Below are 24,290 nucleotides of genomic sequence, written 5' to 3' on the forward strand. Positions count from 1 at the left end.
TCACCGATTTCAACACAATCATCTCAACCATTCCAAACTATTTTCAACAACCAACAACAGAATTTGACTCCGACAAACAATCTTTATCACCGACATTATTCAATATTGCATTTGCCTGGTCTTCCTCGAAACATTGAGTCTCATTTGTTTATATGCAGTGATCTTCCACCACTTCTGTGGTTATCTGTGAGAAATCTGGGCCAAATGTTCTCTGGTTCTTAATGCATAAGATTCATTACATGGCCTTAGGAGTGGCTGTCTAATCTGTCCCTACTTGAATTAACTGATCTCCATCTAACAGCTATTTAAGTATTGTCAAGAATAAGACTGCTATATGATTTAAGATTGACAGTGGATGGTGGTGGTGGGGGAACTCCATTGAAATCCAAGAAAAACATGACTGGGTCGTGAAGGCCAATATAAATGGTGCAATAATCAGTAATTGTCACAGATCATCATTTTTTATAGTGGCATCTGGGAATCTGGTCAATGGTCCCATTCTTAATATACTGTACAGTGCCTTCAGAAAGTATTCATACCCCTTATTCAATGTCTTGTGTTACAGGCTGAATTCCAAATGTATTGAATATATTTTTCTCACCCATGTACACACAATACCCCAAAATGACAAAGTGAAAACATGTTTTTAGAAAGTTTAGCAAATTTATTGAAAATGAAATACAGAAATATCAAATGTACATCAATATTCACACCCCTGAGTGTGACAATACATGTTAGAATCACCTTTGGTAGTGATTACTGCTTTGAGTCTTTCTGGGTAAGTCCTTAAGAGCGTGCACAGCTGGATTGTACAATATTTGCCCATTATTATTCTTAATATTCTTCAAGCTCTGTCAAATTGTTTGTTGATCATTGCTGTACCCCCCTTTCGACCCCTAATGTTTAATTGTCCGAGACTCCAGCCACCCTAGTCATAGACTGTTCTCTCTGCTACCACACGGCAAGCGGTGCCGGAGCGCCAACTCTAGGTCCAAGAGGCTTCTAAACAGCTTCTACCCCCAAGCCATAAGACTCCTGAACATATAATCAAATGGCTACCAATACTACTTGCATATCCCCGCCCCTTTTACACCGCTGATACTCTCTGTTGTTATCGTCTATGCATGGTTACTTTAATAACTCTACCTACATGTACATATTAACTCAATTATCTTGACTAACCGATGCCCCCACACATTGACTGTACTGGTAGCCCCCTGTGTATAGTCTCACTATTGTTATTTTACTGCTGTTCCTTATTTACTTCTTACTTTTATTTCTTATTCTTATTTGTACTGCATTGATGGTTAGGGGCTCGTAAGTAAACATTTCACTGTAAGGTCTACCCCGGCACATGTGACTAATACAATTTGATTTGACAACAATTTTCAAGACTTGTCATAGATCTTCAAAAGTATTTCAGTCAAAACTGTAGCTCGGCCACTCAGGAACATTCACATAGAACTGATTTGGCCTTGTGTTTTAGGTTATTGCCCTGCTGAAAGGTGAATTTAAACTCCCTGGTCTTTGTGGTTGAATCTGTGCTTGCAATTCACCACTCGATTGAGGGACCTTAATTTTATGTGCAGGGTACAGAGATGGGGAAGTCATTAAAAAAATCATGGTTAACTACTGTTATTGAACACAGAATGAGTCCATGCAAGTTATATGATTTGTTAAGCACATGTTTACTCCCAAACTTATTTAGGCTTGCCATAACAAAGGAGTTGAATACTTATTGACTCAAGACATTTCAGCTTTTCATTTTTTATTAATTAAAAATGTTTTCAACTTTAACATTATGTGGTATTGTGTGTACTGTAGATCAGAGACACAAAATCAAAATGTAATCCATTTTTAAATTCAGGCTATAAGACAAAAATAAACTTGGTTAAAAGGCTTGTGTATTACACTCTATGACACTTATACTGTATACCTAAACTCTGTCAGTGAAGAACATAACCCCTACTGGAGGTCTGCATCATATCTCTCACAGTGTTACTGTGACAACAACCTTTTTGAAGGTATAGTATTGTATGTCCCTCTCAGGATATGAATAAGCAATAACCACGATAAGACATTGGTACTATTAATTCACAGTTCATGATCGACATACAATACTGATGCTATACAGTGATGAAAAAAGAATTAGTTAAGAGATCAAGATCAATTCTCTGTTTTATTTAAGACATACTGTACCTTTGTGCAACATAACGTGACAGGGGACATTTTAAGTACACTTCTACTTTCATTCCAGACCTGCTTCTATTTTCAGGCGGCCTAGCGTCTGCTATGAAATCCCTGGGTATTCCACAGAGTTAGAGCAGTTCTCAGGAGATTAATGTCCATATCCAGACACTTACCTGTCAGCCAACCTGATACGATTATTCCAATGTGTGGCTGGCTGGAATGCACTTCCTCTACTATGGTGTAGTCTTCCTGTGTCATGCCTCGTCTAGAAAATGTCATCTGCCATGTGGTACACATCACTTCATGTATCGTTTGCTGACCTAAACATCATATTGAAAATGTTCCCCGGCACATTATAAAGTAGATCAATTTGTCTCTTGTCACGTTGACGTGCAATATATCCTAAATAAATAAATACAATATCAGATATCAGCATGCCAATATCATGCATTCAACATGACATTGTTTGTCAGGAGGAAACAACAATTAGACAAATATTTAACTGGATTCAAAACGGGCCCGTGGATTTCCTTTGTCCCCCGCTATTCCGATTAATGAATGTTTACCTCTGAATTCACCATTCTAATTGCTTGTTGCAAGTCAATTTGTTTTCTGAGAAAGTTGTTCTAATTGGAAAAAAATTACGAGAGCCTTCAATCATATGGTAGCAGTGTAGTGTTCAACAGACTTCATACAGGGGACCTGACCTCTGAAAACATGGAACATTTTGAAGGTTGATTTTCCTGTATCTGAAAAATAATCAATCATTTTTGTATTCATGAGAGGTTAACCTTGAGTTATTGATAATTAACCATCATTGTGCACAAGACTTTGAATGGATTGTCTCCAGGCAACCATATAGATTGGAAGCAGGATATTTGTTTCATGTGGGGAAGGTATATCCACACAATACCCATACGTTCAGCAGTATTGAGCTGCTTACAAATACCACCCTGGGTTAGCATGAAGGGAGACATTATTTCCTCTTGATACTTCTCAATGTTTTGACATCAGTGCATCTGATAATAGGGCAATATTAGCAAGAGCATGAAGGTAAGCAATATGTTCTGGTTTAACCCAAGTAAGGTTCAGTGATATTCTCGATTGACATAGCAGTTAACCCTAATGTCCTCTAAACCATTATGTAATCATGACGTGTTGGGAAAAAAAAACACTCTGGAAAGCACTGGACAACGTTTGTGGGTGCAACTGCCACTTTCATTAGTAGGGTCAGTGTCCACCGCAAGTTGCAGTGCATCAAATCAAAATCAGGTAATTCAATTCTGATTAAAACAATCTAAATTGCATGCACGAACAGACACTACAGGATTTGGATTTGTAACTGTTATGCTGAGCAAGGACCAAAGCATTCAGTTAAATGCTGATTGTGTTAAAAAAAACCTTGGCAAGGGAAAGCACAGCAACCATGCTGTCTTTCAGTGTTATGAGCTACCTGTTCATGGTAACTGAATGGTAACCATTAATGCAGAAGGGTGTCACACTGACTCCTGTGAATGATGGTTGTCATTCTCCCTGGCACTTTCAAATGGGGACACATACCTGAAATGAAACACATTTAAAAAATAGACATTTCAATTTGAAACATTTTATTCATTTTCAATTACATCTCACAGAGATACATTTTGCTTGTTAATACAATAGTATTAAAACAGTTATGCAACACCTATCAAGCACAACTCAGCCACAACTTGAACTATCTTGATTAAGAACCATGGAGAAAGAGTTGAATTAATCGAAAATGTTTGAGAAAATCTTCCCCAGGTACTGTATCAATGCACATTAACATGTTTTTCTGTATAGTTCTGCATATTGATCCAAGATGTCTGTGGTGGTCATATTTTTATTTAACCTTTATTTAACTAGTCAAGTCAGTTAAGAACAAATTCTTATTTACAATGACGGCCTACCCCGGCCAAACCCTCCCCTGACCCGGGCGACACTGGGCCAATTGTGCGCCGCCCTTCGATACTGTTAAATGTTGACGATAGCATATGTGAATTTTCTTTCACGGAATCTGTCGGAATGTTGATGGCCGCCAGACAGCTCATACTGTCACTGTGCTCATTAAGGAATTAAAGGACAACCTCGGAGTGAACCATGGTCGTTCCCACAGTTGACTCATTCTTACAGAACATTTACAATAACAAACAAACAGGTCACAACAAAACACAGGGATGAGGCACACATAGGCAAGGTACTGTATCTCTACCATTAGAAAAGGACATCATGTCATTCTAAACAGAAGCTCGACACAGCCATGGGGAACTAAACATTTTGATTTGTAATTACTGAGGGACATAACAAACATCATTAAGGGGTATGTTTGCGCTTTCATTTGATTACTTTCATATTTCCGCCATATAAATATCTCATGTAGATTGTTCTAAGGATTGACAATCTTCTCATATGTAAAAGCCTATCCTTTCGGCATAAAATCTAGACATAAAACACTCAAAAGCTTGGTTGACAAATTAATTTTAAAAATGCATACAGTAAGGCAATGCAGCTGCGTTGAATACTCTAAATAGTTAGCTGTTGATTTCACATTCTTGAGAAGTGAAAAGTACACGTAAAACACATCCTTTGCTGAGTACTTGACTCTGAAAGCTAGAGTTCATTAAAGGCAATACATGTTTAAGTCTTATAAAGTCAACTTTGAAAGTATAAAAAACATAACTGCACAAATCTTGCATGGAGCTGAGCTGAAATGGCCGTTTGAGTTAAGACCTGAAAAAGACAAAAACACTCATCAACAAACACATAGTACCTGTGGGATTCATCGTTATGAGACAGAATTTTGTTGAAGGCACTCTGGAAACCTTGAATCGATTGTACCAAAAGTGAATCCTGTGAATGCTGAAAGACAAAAACAGTTCTCTCTTACTGGACATCTTTGGTATCCTGATGGGGCCACTGCTGCTGCCATCCCCTCCATCACTCAGGGCTTTGATCTCAATGAGGTAGTCCTCACCAGAAGGGACCTGCAGTGCCATGCTGGTCCTGTTGGTCTCCACAACGCTGGTCTTCCCAAGCCAGTTCTGACGGTACACCACCTAGAGACGGGAGAGGGAATATCATGGTATCTGATATCAATAATACAAATTTAAGTGACACAGTGGTTTGACATAAATGAGAAATTAGTTGTTTTTGGATAATGCCACTGTATTGTTTTTGAGGAGCTATTTTTTAGGGAAAAAATACAAAAGTATTTTTTTGTGCAGCCAAATAGTCTTAAGAAATTGTATTTGTATTTTTCAGAAGCCCCTTTCCAGAGGATGACATGAATTGCAAATTATAGTGTGAGGTGCTAGTGTGGCCCCCGTGGCGCTCCATGGAGGCTAGTGTCTGAGTGTGGAGCTTCACAGGCACTCAGCTGCTTCCTCACCTTCTCTTTCATATCTCTGAGCCATATCAGATCAATCAATTAGCGAAAGGTGCTCCATTGTAAATGAATACTTTAAAAGAAACCAGGACCTTTTCTGAGTCATAATCCTCTGCTGAATGCTCTCAGAGTTCAGATACTCAAGATGACATGAAACGCTTCCTGTTACGCAGGTTCAAACACTTTTTACTACTGAGCATTCAGAGGGATCAAAAGGCGGGAAAGAATGGATCCTCCGGGCGTTCCACCATTAGGGACGCCATTAGGGAAAGTGTTGCCTCAACAGCTATCCACAAGGACACATTTTGTGTGTTTCCATATCAGAACTTGGCAGACCTTCAGTCAAACATACTCAGTGGAAACCCAGAACAATGGAGAAACAGATTTGTTTTGTGTCATAACACCAGGAACAGTCTTTTTAATTTTGTACGGATTGTCCACACAATTTTGCATGGACAATCCATATGTGACACTGGAAGTGCTGAGGTTTATACTTCCACTGCGACCAGGGAGACATTAATAGATAAGACAGCTGTTGAGGTAAGCCAACAAACTGCATTTGTTTGGTTTTCAAAGATCCTGCTATTACACTGACAACACTCACCTTGTATCCTGTCACCTCAGACTCATTTCCCATTGCCTTGACATGTTCCCAACTCAAAAAGATCTTGGAGTTTGTCAAATTCCACTCAATATTCCCTGGAGGTTGACTTGGTGCTGAAAGATATGCAATCATAAAGCCACACAAATTAATCACGTACAATTCCGTCAATAGCTGAAATTACTTCAAAATTACTTTCTCACTTTAAACATCCCCATAATCACTGCTGTTTGAAAGAACTACCCACTGGGCACACACTGGTTGAATCAATGTTGTTTCCATGTAGGGCTGGGCAATATGGCCAAAATATCGTATAAAGGTATCTTTAAAAAAATGGACGGTATTTTATGTTTTGGAATAACAATAGTTCTATGTTTGCTTTATGGGTAGTGCAGGATCCTAGGGTGGCAGCACATACATTCTAAGTGATTTCAATGGGTCTTTATCCATTCTACTTGTTTTATACTGTTCGATTAAACTTTTGCATTTCCTGCACTCATTTGAGATGTTGCAATTGCGATTTGACTTGCGATTTAGTGCAAAACACTTGGGTGAACTGTTGGTTCCATGGAAATAGAATGATTATTCTAATTCTATAGGCACTTTGCATAGTGTTGTTTGACATGACGCTGAACGTAGATGCCAGGGAGGAGTTATTGTAACAGGGTAGGAACCAAACTGTTGATCATATGTCTCATAGGGGACCCTGTAATCTTTGGATTCATTGCATGTTCTCATATTCATGCTTTGCGTATTCCTCTTTGATTTGTAAGATACTGTTGCACAAACAACATGCTGATTTAAGTCTACACCATCACTGGTATTATCAGGCTGTTTAGCTAATTACGTTTGCTCTGACTCATTTATTAGCTAGCTAGCTAGATAGACAGCTAACTAGCGATTGGCAGCTAACAAGATGTAGGCCAAACTTGCTAAAAAAATACAAACTAGCTGTTTGCAGATGTAAGAAACACAAACTAACAATGTAATTATAGAATGCTAGTGTATTTATATTAAGAAGCAAAGTGAAAACGGCATCATAATCATCAACATTGTTGCATGTGCTGCATTGACCATGCAGACTAAACGCAAGTTTCTCGTGGTCGAGAACAACATTTGCGCTCATTGAGTAACGATCAGTGTTGCCAACTCCTCAGTAAGGAAAGTAGCTATTGGCTGTCCTAAAAGTCTCTATATGTCGCTAAATGACATCATCACCTAATTTGCATAATTGGCCATGTGCATGTAATTGTGATGGACTCTGTAGGAGAGAGGAATAACGTCGTGGGAGAGACAAAAAGTGAGTAAAAAATACCCTAAATATGTTGTTTGTTTTTTAGTTTAGTTTTTTACATCCCGCCCTGAATGTAAGCCAGGGCGGGAGCCAGCCAGCGGCGGCTTCCCACATTTTATTTATTTTTTATTTTACCTTTATTTAACCAGGCAAGTCAGTTAAGAACAAATTCTTATTTTCAATGATGGCCTAGGAACAGTAGGTTAACTGCCTGTTCAGGGGCAGAGTGTACCTTGTCAGCACAGGGGTTTGAACTTGCAACCTTCCGGTTACTAGTCCAACCCTCTAACCACTAGGCTACCCTGCCGCCCCATATGCGATTAATTTGCAGTCTGGACGCGGAGGGGTGAACATCTCCTGCTCTGACTGCAGCTGGGATGGACTGCTGCGCGAGGACTGGGCCGCCTGTGAGTGCTTTAGGACGGGGTGGTGGGGCCCACGGCAGCACCCGCTGCTCGTTTAGAAGAGTAAGAACGTTACGTGCTTTCACGTCAGAGTCTCCAAAAGTCTCCAATAACACCAGAAAAAGTTGCTAGATTTGTCGCTAGTCGCTTTTTTGAAAATGTGTCGCTAGATGGGTCTGAATACTCGCTAAATATAGCGACAAGGTCTCTAAGTTGGCAACACTGGTGACAGTGCGGGCTAGGAAAGTGCCATGGAGAAATGACTCAAGTAGTGAAGTAAACTCTAAAAATGGATGTTACACACTGCGTATCACATTTAACAAAACAAAAATTAAAATCCCGTTATAGAAGGTAAAGTAAAAAAAAATCCACGTAACCGTCTGCGCCCAGTGGGTCTCGAATAGAAGATAACACAAGAAGGAGGGATAGCTGATTGCTTTGTGATAGAGTTAGTAGTTGAATAATTGCATCTTACTCTGATAAGCTCATAAACACGCCTCCTCTCCCTGAGTTGTCAAGGTAAACAGCATCTTATCACCCATTTTTTATTTATTAAAAAACCCCAGAAGTGACTCTTCTTATCAACTGTTTTCATGAATGTGCTCTGTGTTGCCTTAAAAATTTAGCATTCTCTGTGTTGGTCTTGCCAACCCCAATTGTCTCACCTCTGAGAAGCAGAGGTTACATCATGTAGGTCTGATATCTGATTGGAGGTTAACTTTACAGTAATACTATTGGTCAACAACTCAGGTTTTGAATCCAAACAACTCAGATGCTTATGGAAGATCAATATTCATTTTTCTATCTCCTATTTGTTCCTGACCTTCTGTGGTGAGACACCTTCTTTCTTTCTCTCTCCACACCATGGACTTTTGGGGCATGGCCTTTCAGGCTATGATTTCTGTCTCTCTCACTGACCATGCTTAGAATAATGCCTTGTAATGCTTGTTAATGTCTTGTAACGTAAGCTTTATGCCTTGAATGTGAATCCATTCATTTTACAAAGTAGTTAAATACACTTGTATTTGGAATCCAGTCTCGTACCTTCCTTCATTTGCCTATTACTGTAACTCAACTCTCGCATATTGCTAATAATCTTTATGGAGTCAGATAAACATTTAAATAGGCCAATCGCATAGTCTTATTAGTCGCACGTGATGTATAATATACACATAAAAACATTTCTGGCCACTACACTGATAATTCACATGTTTGTAGGTATGACATAATCCAATTCCATGCGCTAGTCTTGCAGTTAACATGCAGGCAAAACTTTACCCAGATGAGGATGTTTTGTCTCAGCAGTGCTGTTGATGTAGAGTATTCACAGAGGCTCTAAAGCCATTGAAGTTGTACTGTATACTGCTGCATTCCACCACAATTCCATTCATGTTAACCTCTGCTGGATATACAGGCTTCATATACGTGAAAGCAAACTTGTAAAGAGAAAAATGCTCAAATTGCATGTGACAACTGTTCCATCTTAGAGAATACTCACGTGGTTTCTTGGTGGTGACGTTGACTGCGGGGCTAGAAGGCCCTGCTCCAGCGCTGTTCTGGGCCCTGACTGAGATCAGATACACAGTACTGCCCTTGAGCCCAGAGAGAAGGGCTGCAGTGTCTGTGACCCTCACCATCTCAGCATCACTCTCCTGCATCCCCTCCTCCCAACAAAGGACCTGGAACCAAAGACATGAAGGTTATTCCAGACCTCCCGACAGCATTAAAACAGGATTAGAGACGCGTCCAGCATCGTTGTTTGTGGACCTGATAACCAGGTTCACAATGGGGGTCAAGCAACCTGGGCCTTCTCTACAGCCAGACAGTTCTGGGCTATATACTAAGGGGAAAATGGGCAAGGATCCTCAGGGTGTTCCGTCATTAGGGACAGTGTTGGTTGTGGAGGAAATTGATATATGATGTTCACACTTGTGAGTGGAGATTTATAGAACACTACTCAGGCAGGGAAGCAGCCAGCGTATTAGGCTCCTTGGGAGACTGGAATAGCTGTGGACAGACCTCTTCACTCTAGATTAGATGGTGAGAAATATACCTTTGTATCCCAAGGTATTTTTCGGGGGAGGGGAAATTTCACGTTTTTGCCATTGGCAGTTCTATTTAAATGCATGCCAACCTATTGCTGAGTCAATCATCGTGAGGATAATACTGTATCTATCATGCTGTTTTCTGCTCTCTACCAGCATCATGATTCTTTGGATATTTTTCATACCTCATATCCAATGATCTTCCAACTGCTGGCTGTCTGGGTAATGGGTTCCCAGTACACCTCGATTTCAGAGGCTGACAGCGTCCGGGTCCACACTCTGGACGGGGGTTCAGAGGGCTCTAAGCATGACAAATTTAGACCAAGGACATTATCGAGAATGGTAAACATTCAAGTCAAACTAACCCAAAGCTTCCATTTCATCAGCATCTTGAGAAATAGTCAAAATAACTAACCTTCCTCTGCGGAATACACTACAACCACATGGCTAGACGGGCCTTCTCCTTTGTTGTTGTAGACTCCAACTTTCACCTCAAATTGGGAGAGGGGAGGGACGCTGTCGTTCCTGAAGGTGTATCTTGATGCATCAGGTGAAGCCAGCACAGTCTGCTTCCATGTGCTTGTACCAAGAGGACGAAAAGCCACAACGTATCCAAATTCCTCTCCACTCTGTAGCTCCTCTGGTATTGGCTATGAGACAGAGACAATTTGACTGCATAAATTGTAGCAATTCTTATCCCTTCCCATTGGTTGAACTGAATATCAAATTACTACCTCAACTGGAAGTGTCAAATTTTGAACAGTGAAATACCACAACCTCAACATAATGCATTATATCCAAAGATATACACAGTATATACACATTCTGCATGATAAGTTCATTCCCTTTAAGAAAACCACAGAAACACCCATTCTGAGACATCGTCCTAGATTTATGCACAAACAATTTCCACCATCTCTGCATCTGCATTTTGATTTACACACCAGGGGAGCCATTTGGAACAGGCAAATAGCTAGGCAAGACAGCTCTTCTTTTAATTTAAACCCATTTAATTGAAGTCGCATCGCCGTAGAGAATTCTGTCAAAGCCCCATTCATGTCAGAAGAGTGATTTGAAATGTACATATTTGTAGGTATTGTATCTTGTAATTGTCCTTGACATACACAAGGAAAAACAAATAAATCATTTTAAAAAGGAAAGGAAAGAACACTGATCTGTCATAATAAAGATGTATTCTATAAGTCCGTGATGATCAGCAAGCTTACCTCCCATTGGATAACCAGTTCTCCCCGCCTTCCTCCTCCTCCACTCACATTACCTGGTGCTACTTCAGGAACTGGATGGACAAAAACAACAACAGTATCCAATATAAGTTTGTGTATTCCTCGGCATGTATTTGAATCCCTACTACTCCGAAACCATACGGAAGCCTTGATGTCACTATCATAGTGCCCCTCATCCTTGTACGGTTTCAAAGCAAAGGCTTGGCTTTTTGATGTAATTAACGAGCGCCAGTGCATGCTACTGCTGTTACTACAGTGTATCGCACTGCAGGAATACTCTTCCCTTGTGATTCAGTGGGCCAGGCGGAAGCACTCTGCTAACCCACTCAGAATAGACACTTTCAAGTCATTGCCTTATGGCAGGCGTGGGTATTTCACACGGCTCCTGTTGATGCTGCTGACATGAATTAATCATGGCAGAAATTCCTGAGTGCTGATGTGAACAGCGTCGGAATGCTATAAAAGGTATGATGCCTCCTGCTCGGGTAGTTCTAATCTGACAAGCAAAAGTTTCAAGTGTCAATATCCACATGGATAGATAGGCCACGTGGCCTAAACACACGAATAAATTATCTCTCACTTTCTTTTCCTATTAGGTCAATTATTAACATCTGTCTCTGTGTCAGTCAAATTGGAACAGAGCTGATTCTGTCTTCATTACACGTAATTAGCGATGAGAAAGACACAATAACCAGTGGACTGACGTGAAAAGTGTATGTGGGTTCTACATGGTGAAATTCATCAGGGGCTGAACGGAACACTCCATGCAAAATGAAACTAATCAGACCGTTAAATTACATTTCCACCGTGGGGTTGATAGATTCACCACAAGAGGAAAAAGAGAAATGAGAATGTACCTGCCGCTTTTGTTCGAATCTGCTTGGATTGCATGCTGGGCTCTCCAACACCCACATTGTTGCTAGCCACCACCCTGAATTCGTAATCCACCCAGGGGTTCAAATCTATCACCGTTGCATGAAACATCTGTCCAGGCACAGAATCAGGAACTAGGATTAAAGAATTTAGAATTTAAATACATATTGATTCTCATCCACCAACAAAACACATTCATGTTATCAAAGACTGCCTGTGATACAATTAATGTCAATATAACTTATCCAAGAAGGCCCCCAAGATAACGAATGATTAAAGATAAATACTCCTGTTCACATCATTCATCCCCAAAGCTGACTGTTCCCACAGTATTCTGATAGTACAGACATTTTAAAGGGGAAATTACAAACTTCAGAAGCCCTTTTAAACCTCAAATACACTACACGTTCTACATTTCCTGCATTGCAAGAACGTTCTCCTGCAACCGGGTGATCAAATTAAGATCCTACATCTGTAAACAGTGTCTGTGAGGGATGGGCTGGCATTGTACCTGTCCTGACGGCCTGCCAGCCTATGGAGAAGGGGGTCCTGGCCTGGATGCTGTATGTGGTGACAGGGCTGTGGTTGTCAGGCCCAGACTCCCAGGAGAGCTGGGCAGTGGAGTCAGTGATTTCCCCCACAATAAGGCCCTCTGGGGCACCGGGAGGCCCTGAAATAACCAGCAGCACAGGCACAGGCACAGAACAGGGAGACAAGGACAACCACTGTCAAATAGTTCTATTGTGTCAGCCAAAAAAAGGATGGCAAGGTTAGAGCAGTCTGCCCACAAAAGAGAGAGACATTTAATATTTCACACAGCAGAGATAAAGATCCTTCAATTGATGAGGGGAAATACAAAAGGATTCAAAAACGAAGGAGAAGAGGAAAATTTATGCATTGATTTTCAGATGCTCCTGTAGTCATTATTTAACACTGAATGAATGTCACGCAGAATAGTTGGCTGAAGTAAAGGGAATTAATAGAACGGTGATCATGTCTGAGGTTGTCTAATTCCTCTGTAGATGAGTGCTACCCTAGATATGGTATATCTCTATGGGTGCTACAGTATGCCAGTACACCAAAGTATCATCACAGGGAGGAGGTGCGTGCGTACCTCTAACAATCAGGTGGGCTGCTGCTGAGACACTGTCCACCACAGTGTGTACCATGCACACATACTTCCCAGAATGCTTTAGCTGAATATTCCGGACCATCAGATCACCAGCTGATCCCTGATGACAATAGAACAGAAAACGTGTGCAATTTATCAACAATACTAGTGTCTCAAAATACAGTCATTCAATGTATATTTTTTTCCACATGTGTAGCACCTTTCATACCACTTATACAGTATACATTATGATAGATTTTTTTATCCCAAGTATGCTATTGCAGTAGCAGTGAGAGAAAAGAGCAGGTACGAACATTGGAGTGACACTGATTTCAACACTCCTTGTGTTAAAAACAAAAAACACTTCCTGAAGTTTAAGAGCTCTGCCAAATGGTGCTCACAGTGAAAATGTCAGTGTTATACAGGCCGTTTTAGTGCAGGGTCTTTGTGTGCTCAGCAGACCAGAGGATAAATCCTGTAGGCAGACAGATTTGTGTGCCTTTGTTCACTGGAGTGTCAGGTGATTTACTCATAAGATCAGCAACAGACTGGTTGTTTTAATCTTCATGTCCACAGGTTTTACCTGGCCAGGTCTCCATGTTAAATGCCTTAGTCTTGTCTGAGATGAACAGTGCCTTCAGAAAGTATTCATACCCCTTGACTTATCCACATTCTGATGTGTTACAGTCGGTATTCAAAATGGATTAAATATTTGTTTTTCTCACCCATCTACACACAATACTGCATAATGACAAAGTGAAAACATGTTTTTAGAAATGTTTGCAAATTTATTGAAAATGAAACACAGAAATATTCACCCCGCTAAGTCAATACATGTTACAATCACCTTTGGCAGCGATTACAGCTAGGAGTCTTTCTGGTAAGTCTCTAAGAGCTTTGCACACCTGGATTGTTTAATATTTGCACATTACAATTTTGTTTTATTCTTCAAGTTCTGTCAAATTGGTTGTTGATCATTACTATACAGCAATAGATTTTCAAGCCGATTTAATTCTAAATTGTAACTAGGCCACTTAGGAACAATTCAATGTTGTCTTGGTAAGCAACTCCAGTGTATGTTTGGCCTTGTGTTTTAGGTTATTGTCCTGCTGAAAGGTGAATTTGCCTCCCAGTGTCTGTTGGAAAGCAGTCTGAACCAGGTTTTCCTCTAGGATGTTTTCCTGTGCTTACCTCTATTCTGTTTATTTTATCCTAAAAAAAACTCTAGTTCTAGCCAATGACAAACATACCCATAACATGATGCCGCCGCCACCACAATGTTTGATGTGTTGTGTTGGATTTGCCCCAAACATAACACTTTGTATTCAGGACATAGTGCATTTCTTTGCCAAATTCTTTGCAGTTTTAATTTAGTGCATTATTGCAAACAGGATACATGTTTTTGAATATTTGTATTCTGTATAGGCTTCCTCCTTTTAATTCTGTCATTAAGGTTAGTATTGTGGAGTAACTACAATGTTGTTGATCCATCCTCAGTTCTCCTATCACAGCCATTAAACTCTTTAACTGTATTAAAGTCACCAATAGCCTCATGGTGAAATCCCTGAGCGGTTTCTTTCCTCTCCAGCAACTGTGTCAGGAAGGACACCTGTATCTGTGTAGTGACTGGGAGTATTGATACACCATCCAAAATGTAATTCATAACGTCACCATGCTCAAAGGGATATTCAATGTCTGCTTTTTTACCCATCTACCAATAGGTGCCCTTCTTTGCTAGGCACTGGAAAAACTCCCTGGTCTTTGTGGTTACATTTCTGTTTGAAATTCACTGCTCGACTGAGGGACCGTACAGATAATTGTATGTGTGAGGTACAGAGACGAGGTAGTCATTCAAAAATAATGTTAAGCACTATTATTGCACACAGAGTGAGTCCATGTGACTTGTTAGGCAAATATTTACTCCGGAATTTATTAAGGCTTGGCATAACAAAGAGGTGGAATACTTATTGACTCAAGACATTTCAGCCTTCCTTTTTTATTAATTTGTAAAAATTTGTAATAATCCCACTTTGACATTATGGGGTATTGTGTGTTGGCCAGTGACACCAAATCTCAATTTAATACATTTTAAATGTAACACAAGAAAATGTGGAAAAGGTCAAGGGGTGTGAATACTTTCTGAACGCACTGTAGGTGTTGGTGTAATGATACTGTACAATTCAGGATGCTTGTGTGCGGAGGTTGTAAATATTCTAACATGTTCATATAAGGTGTTGCTTTACTGTCCAAGCTATGAAGCTTGTGAGACGAGACTACTGTGTGCTGTCTCCTGTACAGTACAGGTAGAAGGTACATACCACTCCTATCATCTCAAAGTGGTCCTGTCTGTTGAAATCGATGAGCTTGCCGTTGAAGAACCACTTAAAGGTGGGATCCAGGGAGGAGTCTCCAGACACTTCACATGGCAACACGATGCTCTCTCCCACAGTGGCATCCACACTCAGCGGTGGAACTGTTATCTTGGTTGGTTCTATTTGAGAATACAGAAAAACAAACACACAGGATCATGTTTACCTTGAATATGAATATAAACCTGCTGCTGGACAAAATGTACTTTAGACAAGATGTTTCAATGCAGTGGCAGCCTCCCCTACTACTAATGTAACAAATTGATCTTAAATTGCTCCCATTGGGAAGTGTCTTCCTCTCAATCCTATTACATGTTTTTTTTTCATGATGTTTTATTGATATAGTCTTGAGACTGAATAATTCAACTAAATGCAATCATGGTGTCAAATTAAGGGAAAAAAATGAATAATCCATGTATAACCATCAGTTATTAGAACATTGAAATATGCCGCAGCAGTTCTTTTAAAATTAACATGCAATGTCTGACTTGGATGGAACAGAACATCTCTCTCCTCACTACTATAGATATAGGGATTTTCTACCCTCCGCTGTGTGACCAATAACTCACAGCTGACAAAACCAAGGATGAGTTATGTTTCTGTCAAACCAGCAGGAACATAAAACAACTATACATTTCATTATCAATTTCATGCTTGGCTTAGTATTTTTTTTCTTTCTCTAAACAGGTTTAAACCATCTGCTTAAAAGGTAGTGAAATCTGTGTCCGGAAAAGTACCTTTCACCACCAGAGTACCAGTACTGCTTGATGTCCCAAAGGGGTTCCTGGCCACACAGGTGTACCTCCCTCCGTCTGATTCGCTGATGTTGCTGATACGGAGAGTTCCATCCCCCATGATGGTCCGTCTGACAAGAATGAATGAACAGACAGCTGTTGTTATCAGGATCAATAATGATTTGATAGCCCTCACTGGGTTATATAGGGATTCGAAATACTATATTAGTGATTGATAATTGAGGAAAGGCATACAATTATATCAACACTTTCATATCACATCCATTCCGATATCCATGCTGTAGTTTGAATGACAACTATTTCATGAATAAAAACGTAATTATCTGGAAGATTGAATTCTCTACAAGCACATTTGCAGAGAGCAATTATCTTAGTTGAAGCAGAACAGATTTGCTGTAGGGTCGCCATGCTATTGACAGCACAAAAGATTAAATGCGTATTTTAATAGGATACACAGCGGGACACTAAGGCCAAAATGAGGACAGGGGAAGGAGAAGAGAGCAGCATAACGGGGAGAGATGATTCACTAATGGGAATCTTTACCTGCAGCCTTATCGTTATTCAACATGTGAGTGATTCCTCACGTAACCAGGACAAAAAAAGACCATGGTTTTAGAAACGTTCACAAAATACAATCCATAGAATGGTCCGTTGGAGGGATGTTGGCATACGCTGAGTGTACAAAACATTAGGAACACCTTCCTAATATTGAGTTGCACCCTCTTTTCCCGTCAGAACAGCCTCAATTCGTCGGGGCCATAGATTCTATAAGGTGTCGAAGGAATTCCACAGGGGATGCTGGCCTGTGTTGACCCCAATGCTTCCCACAGTTGTGTCAAGTTGGCTAGATGTTGTTTGGGTGGTGGACCATTCCTGATACACACAGGAAACTGTTGAGTGTGAAAAACCCAGGAGCGCTGCAGTTCTGGACACACTCAAACCTAGTGCGCAAGGCACCTACTACCATACCACATGCAAAGCAACTTAAATAGAAGGCTCCTGAGTGGTGCAGCGGTCTAAGGCACTGCATCTCCATGCTAGAGGTGTCACTACAGACCGTGGTTCGATCCCAAGCTGTATCTCAACCGGCTGTGATAGGAAGGCGCACAATTAGCCCAGCGTTGCCCGGGTTAGGGGAGGGTTTGTCCTGGGTAGGCAGTCATTGTAAAATAGGAATTTGTTCATATCTGACTTGCCTAGTTAAATAAAGGTTATAAAAATATATATATACACTTTGTCTTACCCATTCACCCTCTGAATGGCACACATTCTCAATTGTCTCAAGGCTTAAAAACCCTTCTTTAATCTGTCGACTCCCCTTCATCTACACCAGTGGTTCCCAAACTTTTTATAGTCCCGTACCCCTTGAAATATTCAACCTCCAGCTGCGTACCCCCTCTAGCACCCCCTCTAGCACCATCATTGTAAGCCTGCTACACACACACACTATACGATACATTTATTAAACATAAGAATAAGTGTGAGTTTTTGTCACAACCCGGCTCATGGGAATAATAATAATAACATAATAATAATCAAAAATGTTGCTCTTTATTTAACTATCTTACATATAAACCTTATTTGTTCATCGAAAATTGTGAATAATTCACCACAGGTTAATGAGCCGGGTGTGCTTGAAAGGATGCACATAACTCTGCAATGTTGGGTTGTATTGGAGAGAGTCTCAGTCTTAAATTATTTTCCACCAACAGTCTGTGTTTGTATTTCGTTTTTTTTTTATGCTAGTGAGGGCCGAGAATCCACTCTCACATAGATACGTGGTTGCAAAGGGCGTCAGTGTCTTAACAGTGCGATTTACCAAGGCTGGATACTCTAAGCGCAGCCCAATCCAGAAACCTGGCAGTGGCTTCTGATTCAATTACATTTTCACAGAACCGCTTGTTGCAATTTCGATAAGGCTCTCTTGTTCAGATATCGGTAAGTGGACTGGAGGCAGGATATGAAAGGGATAATGAATCCAGTTGTTTGTGTCATCCTTTTCGGGAAAGTACCTGCTGACTCAGGTGCTTCGCTATATCACATTTGACATTGTCCATAAGCTTGAGTTCATTTGCACACAAAAAATCATACATTGATGGAAAGACCAGTGTGTTGTCCTTGTTAATGCAGACAGAGATGAGCTCCAACTTCTTAATCATAGACTCAATTTTGTCCTGCACATTGAATATAGTGGTGGAGAATCCCTGTAATCCTAGATTCAGATCATTCAGGCGAGAAAAAACATCAGCCGGATAGGCCAGTTGTGTGAGAAGCTTGTCATCATGCAAGCGGTCAGACAAGTGAAAATGATGGTCAGTAAAGAACTTTAAGCTCGTCTCTCAATTCAAAAAAACGTGTCAATACTTTGCCCCTTGATAACCGTTATGTTCTGTATGTAAAAGCGTTACATGGTCGCTGCCCATATCATTGCACAGCACAGAAAATACAAGGGAGTTCAGGGGCCTTGCTTTAACAAAGTGAACCATTTTCACTGTAGTGTCCAAAACCTCTTCCAAGCTTTCAGGTATTCCCTTGGCAGCAAGAGCCTCTCGGTGGATGCTGCAGTGTACCCAAGTGACGTCGGGAGCAACTGTTTGCACGCGCGTTACCACTCAACTATGTCTCCCTGTCATGGCTTTTGCGCCATCAGTACAGTAACTAACATGAGCAGCAGCTACGTTTAGCTACATACGGACCATTAGTGGGGGGATCCAATCTTGCAACCTTACAGTTAACTAGTCCAATGCATTAACGACCTGCCTCTCTCTCGTTGCACTCCACAAGGAGACTGCCTGTTACGCAAATGCAGTAAGCCAAGGTAAGTTGCTAGCTAGCATTAAACTTATCTTATTAAAAACAATCAATCATATTTACTAGTTAACTACACATGGTTGATGATATTACTAGATATTATCTAGCGTGTCCTGTGTTGCATATAATCTGACTGAGCATACAAGCATACAAGTATCTAAGTATCTGACTGAGCGGTGGTAGGCAGAATCAGGCGCGTAAACATTCATTCAAACAGCACTTTCGTGCGTTTTGCAAAAGCAGCTCTTCGTTGTGCGTCAAGCATTGCGCTGTTTATGACTTCAAACCTATCAACTCCCGAGATGAGGCTGGTGTGACCGAAGTGAAATGGCTGGCTAGTTAGCGCGCGCTAATAGCATTTCAAACTTCACTCGCTGAGCCTTGGGGTGGTTTTTTCCCTTGCTCTGCATGGGTAACGCTGCTTCGATGTGGTGGCTGTTGTCGTTGTGTTGCTGGTTCGAGCCCTGTGAGGAGCGAGGAGAGGGACGGAGGCTATACTTTTACACTGGCAATACTAAAGTGCCTATAAGAACATCCAATAATCAAAGGTTAATGAAATACAAATGGTATAGAGGGAAATAGTCCTATAATTCCTATAATAACTACAACGTAAAACTTCTTACCTGGGAATATTGAAGACTCATGTAAAAAGGAACCACCAGCTTTCATATGTTTTCATGATCTGAGCAAGGAACTGAAACGTTAGCTTTCTTACATAGCACATATTGCACTTTTACGTTCCTCTCCAACACTTTGTTTTTGCATTATTTAAACCAAATTGAACATGTTTCATTATCTACTTGGGGCTAAATTGATTTTATTGATGTATTATATTAAGTTAAAATAAGTGTTAATTCAGTATTGTTGTAATTGTCATTATTACAAATACATTTTTTTATTATAAATCGGCCGATTAATCGGTATCGGCTTTTTTGGTCCTCCAATATTCGGTATCGGTATCAACGTTGAAAAATCATAATCGGTCGACTTCTATTACACTTAAAGAAGGCCTGGGCGAGGCCAAAATGTCATAAATATGCCAAATTTGATTAATTATTTCTCAATTATGCTTTTAGATACAAATGTTTAAAAAAAAACATGTAAAAAATCCTTCCTCCAGAGGACCATTATATGTATTCAATTTCATGAAAATCCACAATGTGTGAGATCCTATCGAAACACTAAAATACATTTCCAAAAGGAAATGAAAGCAGATAGGACTAGAGAGCCATCTCTCTTGTAGCTGGGTGTATGGACTGAGAAACCAAGGGAACTAGAGCAACAATGGTTGAAAGGCACATGACTGAAATACTAATCAGGGACCATTAACAGCTGGGCAATTTTTTTCTCTCTCCATATTTCTATAAATTGACTGAAATATCACAATAACGATAAATGGAAGGATACGTTTATAACAAATGTGCACCGGTTAGCCTACACTTTAAAAGGTGCTATCTAGAACCTAAAAGGGTTCTTTCTCTGCCCCCATTAGAAAGCACTTTGAAGAACCATTTTTGGTTCCAGGTAGATCCTTTTTGGGTTGCATGTAGAACCCCTTCCACAGAGGGTTCTACATGGATAAGCAGGTAGCTTAGTGGTTAGAGCATTGGACTAGTAACCAAAAGGTTGCAAGATCGAATCCCTGAGCTGATAAGATGAAAATCTGTCGTTCTGCCCCTGAACAAGGCAATTAACCCACTGTTCCCCGGTAGGCTGTCATTGAAAATAATAATTTGTTCTTAACTGACTTGCCTAGTTAAATAAAAGGGGTTCTCCTATGGAGACAAAGATTCCTTTTGAAACCCTTTTTTCTAAGAGTGTACTTTTGAATTATTACCGTACCCTTAGAACTACTACTACTACTTTGAATGTTGTAACTATCCATTGTAACTATCCATTGTAACTATCCATTGTAACTATCCATTGTAACTATCCATTGTAGCTATCCATTGTAACTATCCATTGTAGCCAATATAAGCAGACTTACAGTATTTCATTGAAAACTTCACATTTCACTAGTATAGGCTACTTATCATGACAGTAAAATGTCCTCGATAAATGGTTGGTACGGTCGGTGTCAATCATTTTTCTGTTTATCGTCCCAGCTCTAGGACCAGTGTTCTCTTTGATATTATTGACTTAATCTATTTGCGACATAATCCCCAATTATGTAAAGTGTTACAAACTAGATTAAAAAAGTGGTTTACATCATACATCACAAAAGCAACCTCATAACAAAGCAGTGGTTTCTACTCATTGTTTGCCATATTCCACAAACACCAGAGGCCACGGGGTGTCTAATGCTTGTACGTTATTTTAGAACGAACACAATGTAAACACATGCATAAATGATGCTGAGAACTCCTAGCTATCGTGACCTTCTGAGGCTGTGAGCTGCAAGCTCAGAAATCAAACAATTTCACTGCAGCTCTTAAAAATAAATACGTATTCACTCCAGCTGAGCTGAGACCCAGAGAGCATGTCTGACACAGGGTGCTTTGCGCTGATTTATTGACAAAAATATCAAACATTGAGTGATGGAGGCGCGTTGAGAACATGACCTGAGGGGCAATGAGCTGCAAAACAAATACAAAACGTAAAGAACTATCTGCTTTAAGAAAGAAACGCCGTTCCACGCCGTGCATTTTCTATTCTCGTCCAGATGCACAGCCTGTGTAATCACTTCTTTCTCCTTTTCTCCCATGACCGCTCCGTGGAATATGATACAGTAACTAATCAATCGCTCTGCTCACATGTTGAGGCAGGACCACTGAGTTACGGAAATACTATGGAAATGTGGCAGCACATATTGATTTGGGCCACAGCCCTAAAGCAGGAGACTAAGGAGAATAACAGAGCAGTATCACCAAGGCTCCTGTTCACAATCCGTCTGACTCAACCACACCACCCAAATTAAAGATGCAGAATTGGAGGGAGTATATGCCGGGGTGTGAGAGGAGTACAATAAACAGAATACTGCTGGTGAGAATAAGCTCTCACCTTTTCCCCCTCTCCTTTTCTCAACCACTCACTCATGCACACATACACACACTCACCCACCCACACACACACACACATTCGCACACACACACACCAGTATATAGCTGCTGAGTAAGATTAGAGAGTAAATCATAACCTGGGTGACTCATAAGGTAGGCAGTAGTATACTGGACATACACTGAGTATACCAAACATTAAGAACACCTTCCTAATATTAAGTGGCATGCCCTTTTGCCCTCAGAACAGTCTCAATTTGTCACGGCATTGACTCTACAAGTTGTCGAAAGCATTCCACAGGGATGCTGGCCCATGTTGACGTTAATGCTTCCCACAGTTGTGTCAAGTTGGCTGGGTGTCCTTTGGGTGGTGGACCACCCCTTGATATGTGAAACTGTTGAGTGTGAAAAATCCAGCAGCCTTGCAGTTCTTGACACAAACCGGTTTGCCTGGGACCTACTACCATAACACGTTCAAAGGCACTTCAAATCCTTTGTCTTGCCCATTCACCCTCTGAATGGCAAACATGCATAATTCATGTCTCATTTGTCTCAAGGCTTCAAAATCTTTAACCTGTCTCCTCCCCTTCATCTACACTGATGGAAATGGATCAAACAAGTGACATCAATAAGGGATCATAGCTTTCACCTGGATTCACCTGGTCAGTCTATGTCATGGAAAGAGCAGGTGTTCTTAATGTTTTGTATACTCAGTGTATTATTCTCCCGCCCAGGCCTCTCCAATCCTGTTCCTGGAGAGCTACCCTCCTGTAGGTTTTCATTTCAAACCCAGTTGTAACTAACCTGGCTCAGCTTATCAACCAACTAACTACTAGAATCAGGTGCGCTAGATTAGGGTTGGAGCGAAAACATACAGGATGGTAGCTCTCCAGGAACAGGGTTGGAGAGGCCTGGGCGACTGCAGGGCCACATTTAGTACAGTAATTCCCCTGAGGCTAGTGTAGCTTCAGCAGCAGGGCCATGCAGCAGTGACACCATCCACACAACCCTTCTGGTGCTATGACCAGTACCTCAAATAAACTTGTGAGCTGTGAACCCGTGAAGCTGTGAGGCTTACATGAGAGGTTACAAGGAAGCATCTATAGCCACTGCTGAATACAAGATTGAAAGACCAAGGTCATAATCAACATAAAGCCCCTACCATAACGGTCACAGAACATCCCTGAATTCAGAGACATACAGAGAGCGATACAGTTCTTTGACATCAGCAAAAAGAGAGGGTGTTAGCAAAAAAACGAACACTCGTCAACGTCAGTCCTCGTAAGTAGAGACATATAGGGTTGAGTCCTAGAGGCTAAGCACGGCCCCAGGAGAAGGGCCCTTTTACACGTGCCATCAATGGCATGAGCAGCGACGCGTACTGTTCCTACGGCTGTTACTGTACCTCGTGCTGTCCTTCAGAAACTCTCCCCCTCTCCGCCAGGAGATGGAGGCCCTAGGGGACGCATGGGGACGGCACTCCATGATCACCTCCCCCCCTCTCTGGATCAGCATGGACTTCTTCACAGGACTGCTGGAGAAGTCGGGTGAAGAGGCTGCATGGGGAACAGAACAAACCCTGTTGCTACCATTCTGTTCTCTTTGACAAGGCACAGCAGCTAGCTATCGCATGTACTGTATGCATTAGTCAAACTGTCAAACGCATCCTAGTCAATTATATAAATTGGATTTCATGAAAAACCACTGGTTGGCTTTCTTTATCAAGTAAATATGCAAATGTGACTAAAAACCATGGCTCAGCTAATATTCACTGTTTTTGTTAATTTTCTTTTGGAGTTGGTTCCGCCTACTGACAGTGATTCTACACAAATGTCTTGACCTTGCGGTGTCTCTGGCTTCAACTTTCTAAACAAGACATTAACAAACACTCCAGACTAGAGTCCTCCAGACACGCTTACCTACAACTTTGAGTTCAGCGCTGGCATAGATGGCGCCATGTTCGTTCTCTGCCAGACACTGGTACATACCAGAGTCCAACAGGTTGATCCTGGGGATGGCCAATCGTCCACCTTCTACCAGTATCCTGTCCTGGTGGCAAGACATACACACCCTCATTAACACACTTTAGTATTGGATGTGTGATAAAACTATGTTTAAATTGATACTTTTAGAAATGCATAACCTAGGAAGATTAGTATCTGAACAATACAAAGGTTCATGCAAACGGTCAACT

The 24,290-nt window shown here is 40.9% G+C and overlaps 1 protein-coding gene across 3 annotated transcripts in view; it reads right to left on the reverse strand.

Moving 5' to 3' along the window:
* Positions 1-3,780: 3,780 nt before the first annotated feature.
* The window catches only part of LOC110527866 (contactin-4), a 78,104-nt gene continuing 57,594 nt past the window's right edge, over positions 3,781-24,290 (reverse strand). For 2 of the 3 annotated variants that reach the window (XM_036983333.2, XM_021609442.3), the window contains 14 exons: positions 24,016-24,145; positions 23,502-23,652; positions 16,272-16,399; positions 15,484-15,656; positions 13,169-13,286; positions 12,566-12,724; positions 12,039-12,188; positions 11,164-11,234; positions 10,353-10,587; positions 10,123-10,238; positions 9,391-9,571; positions 6,198-6,310; positions 5,096-5,264; positions 3,781-4,938 (listed from right to left, as the gene is read on the reverse strand). In XM_036983333.2, coding sequence (XP_036839228.2) covers positions 4,853-4,938; positions 5,096-5,264; positions 6,198-6,310; positions 9,391-9,571; positions 10,123-10,238; positions 10,353-10,587; positions 11,164-11,234; positions 12,039-12,188; positions 12,566-12,724; positions 13,169-13,286; positions 15,484-15,656; positions 16,272-16,399; positions 23,502-23,652; positions 24,016-24,145 — 1,980 coding nt within the window. In that variant the 3' untranslated portion in view covers positions 3,781-4,852. The remainder of the gene's footprint in view (positions 4,939-5,095; positions 5,265-6,197; positions 6,311-9,390; positions 9,572-10,122; positions 10,239-10,352; positions 10,588-11,163; positions 11,235-12,038; positions 12,189-12,565; positions 12,725-13,168; positions 13,287-15,483; positions 15,657-16,271; positions 16,400-23,501; positions 23,653-24,015; positions 24,146-24,290) is intronic. The other variant, XR_016497527.1, reaches the window with a different exon arrangement.

The sequence above is a fragment of the Oncorhynchus mykiss genome, chromosome 7 (assembly GCF_057628025.1).
Source record: "Oncorhynchus mykiss isolate SJ-2025 chromosome 7, ASM5762802v1, whole genome shotgun sequence".
NCBI lineage: Eukaryota > Metazoa > Chordata > Actinopteri > Salmoniformes > Salmonidae > Oncorhynchus > Oncorhynchus mykiss.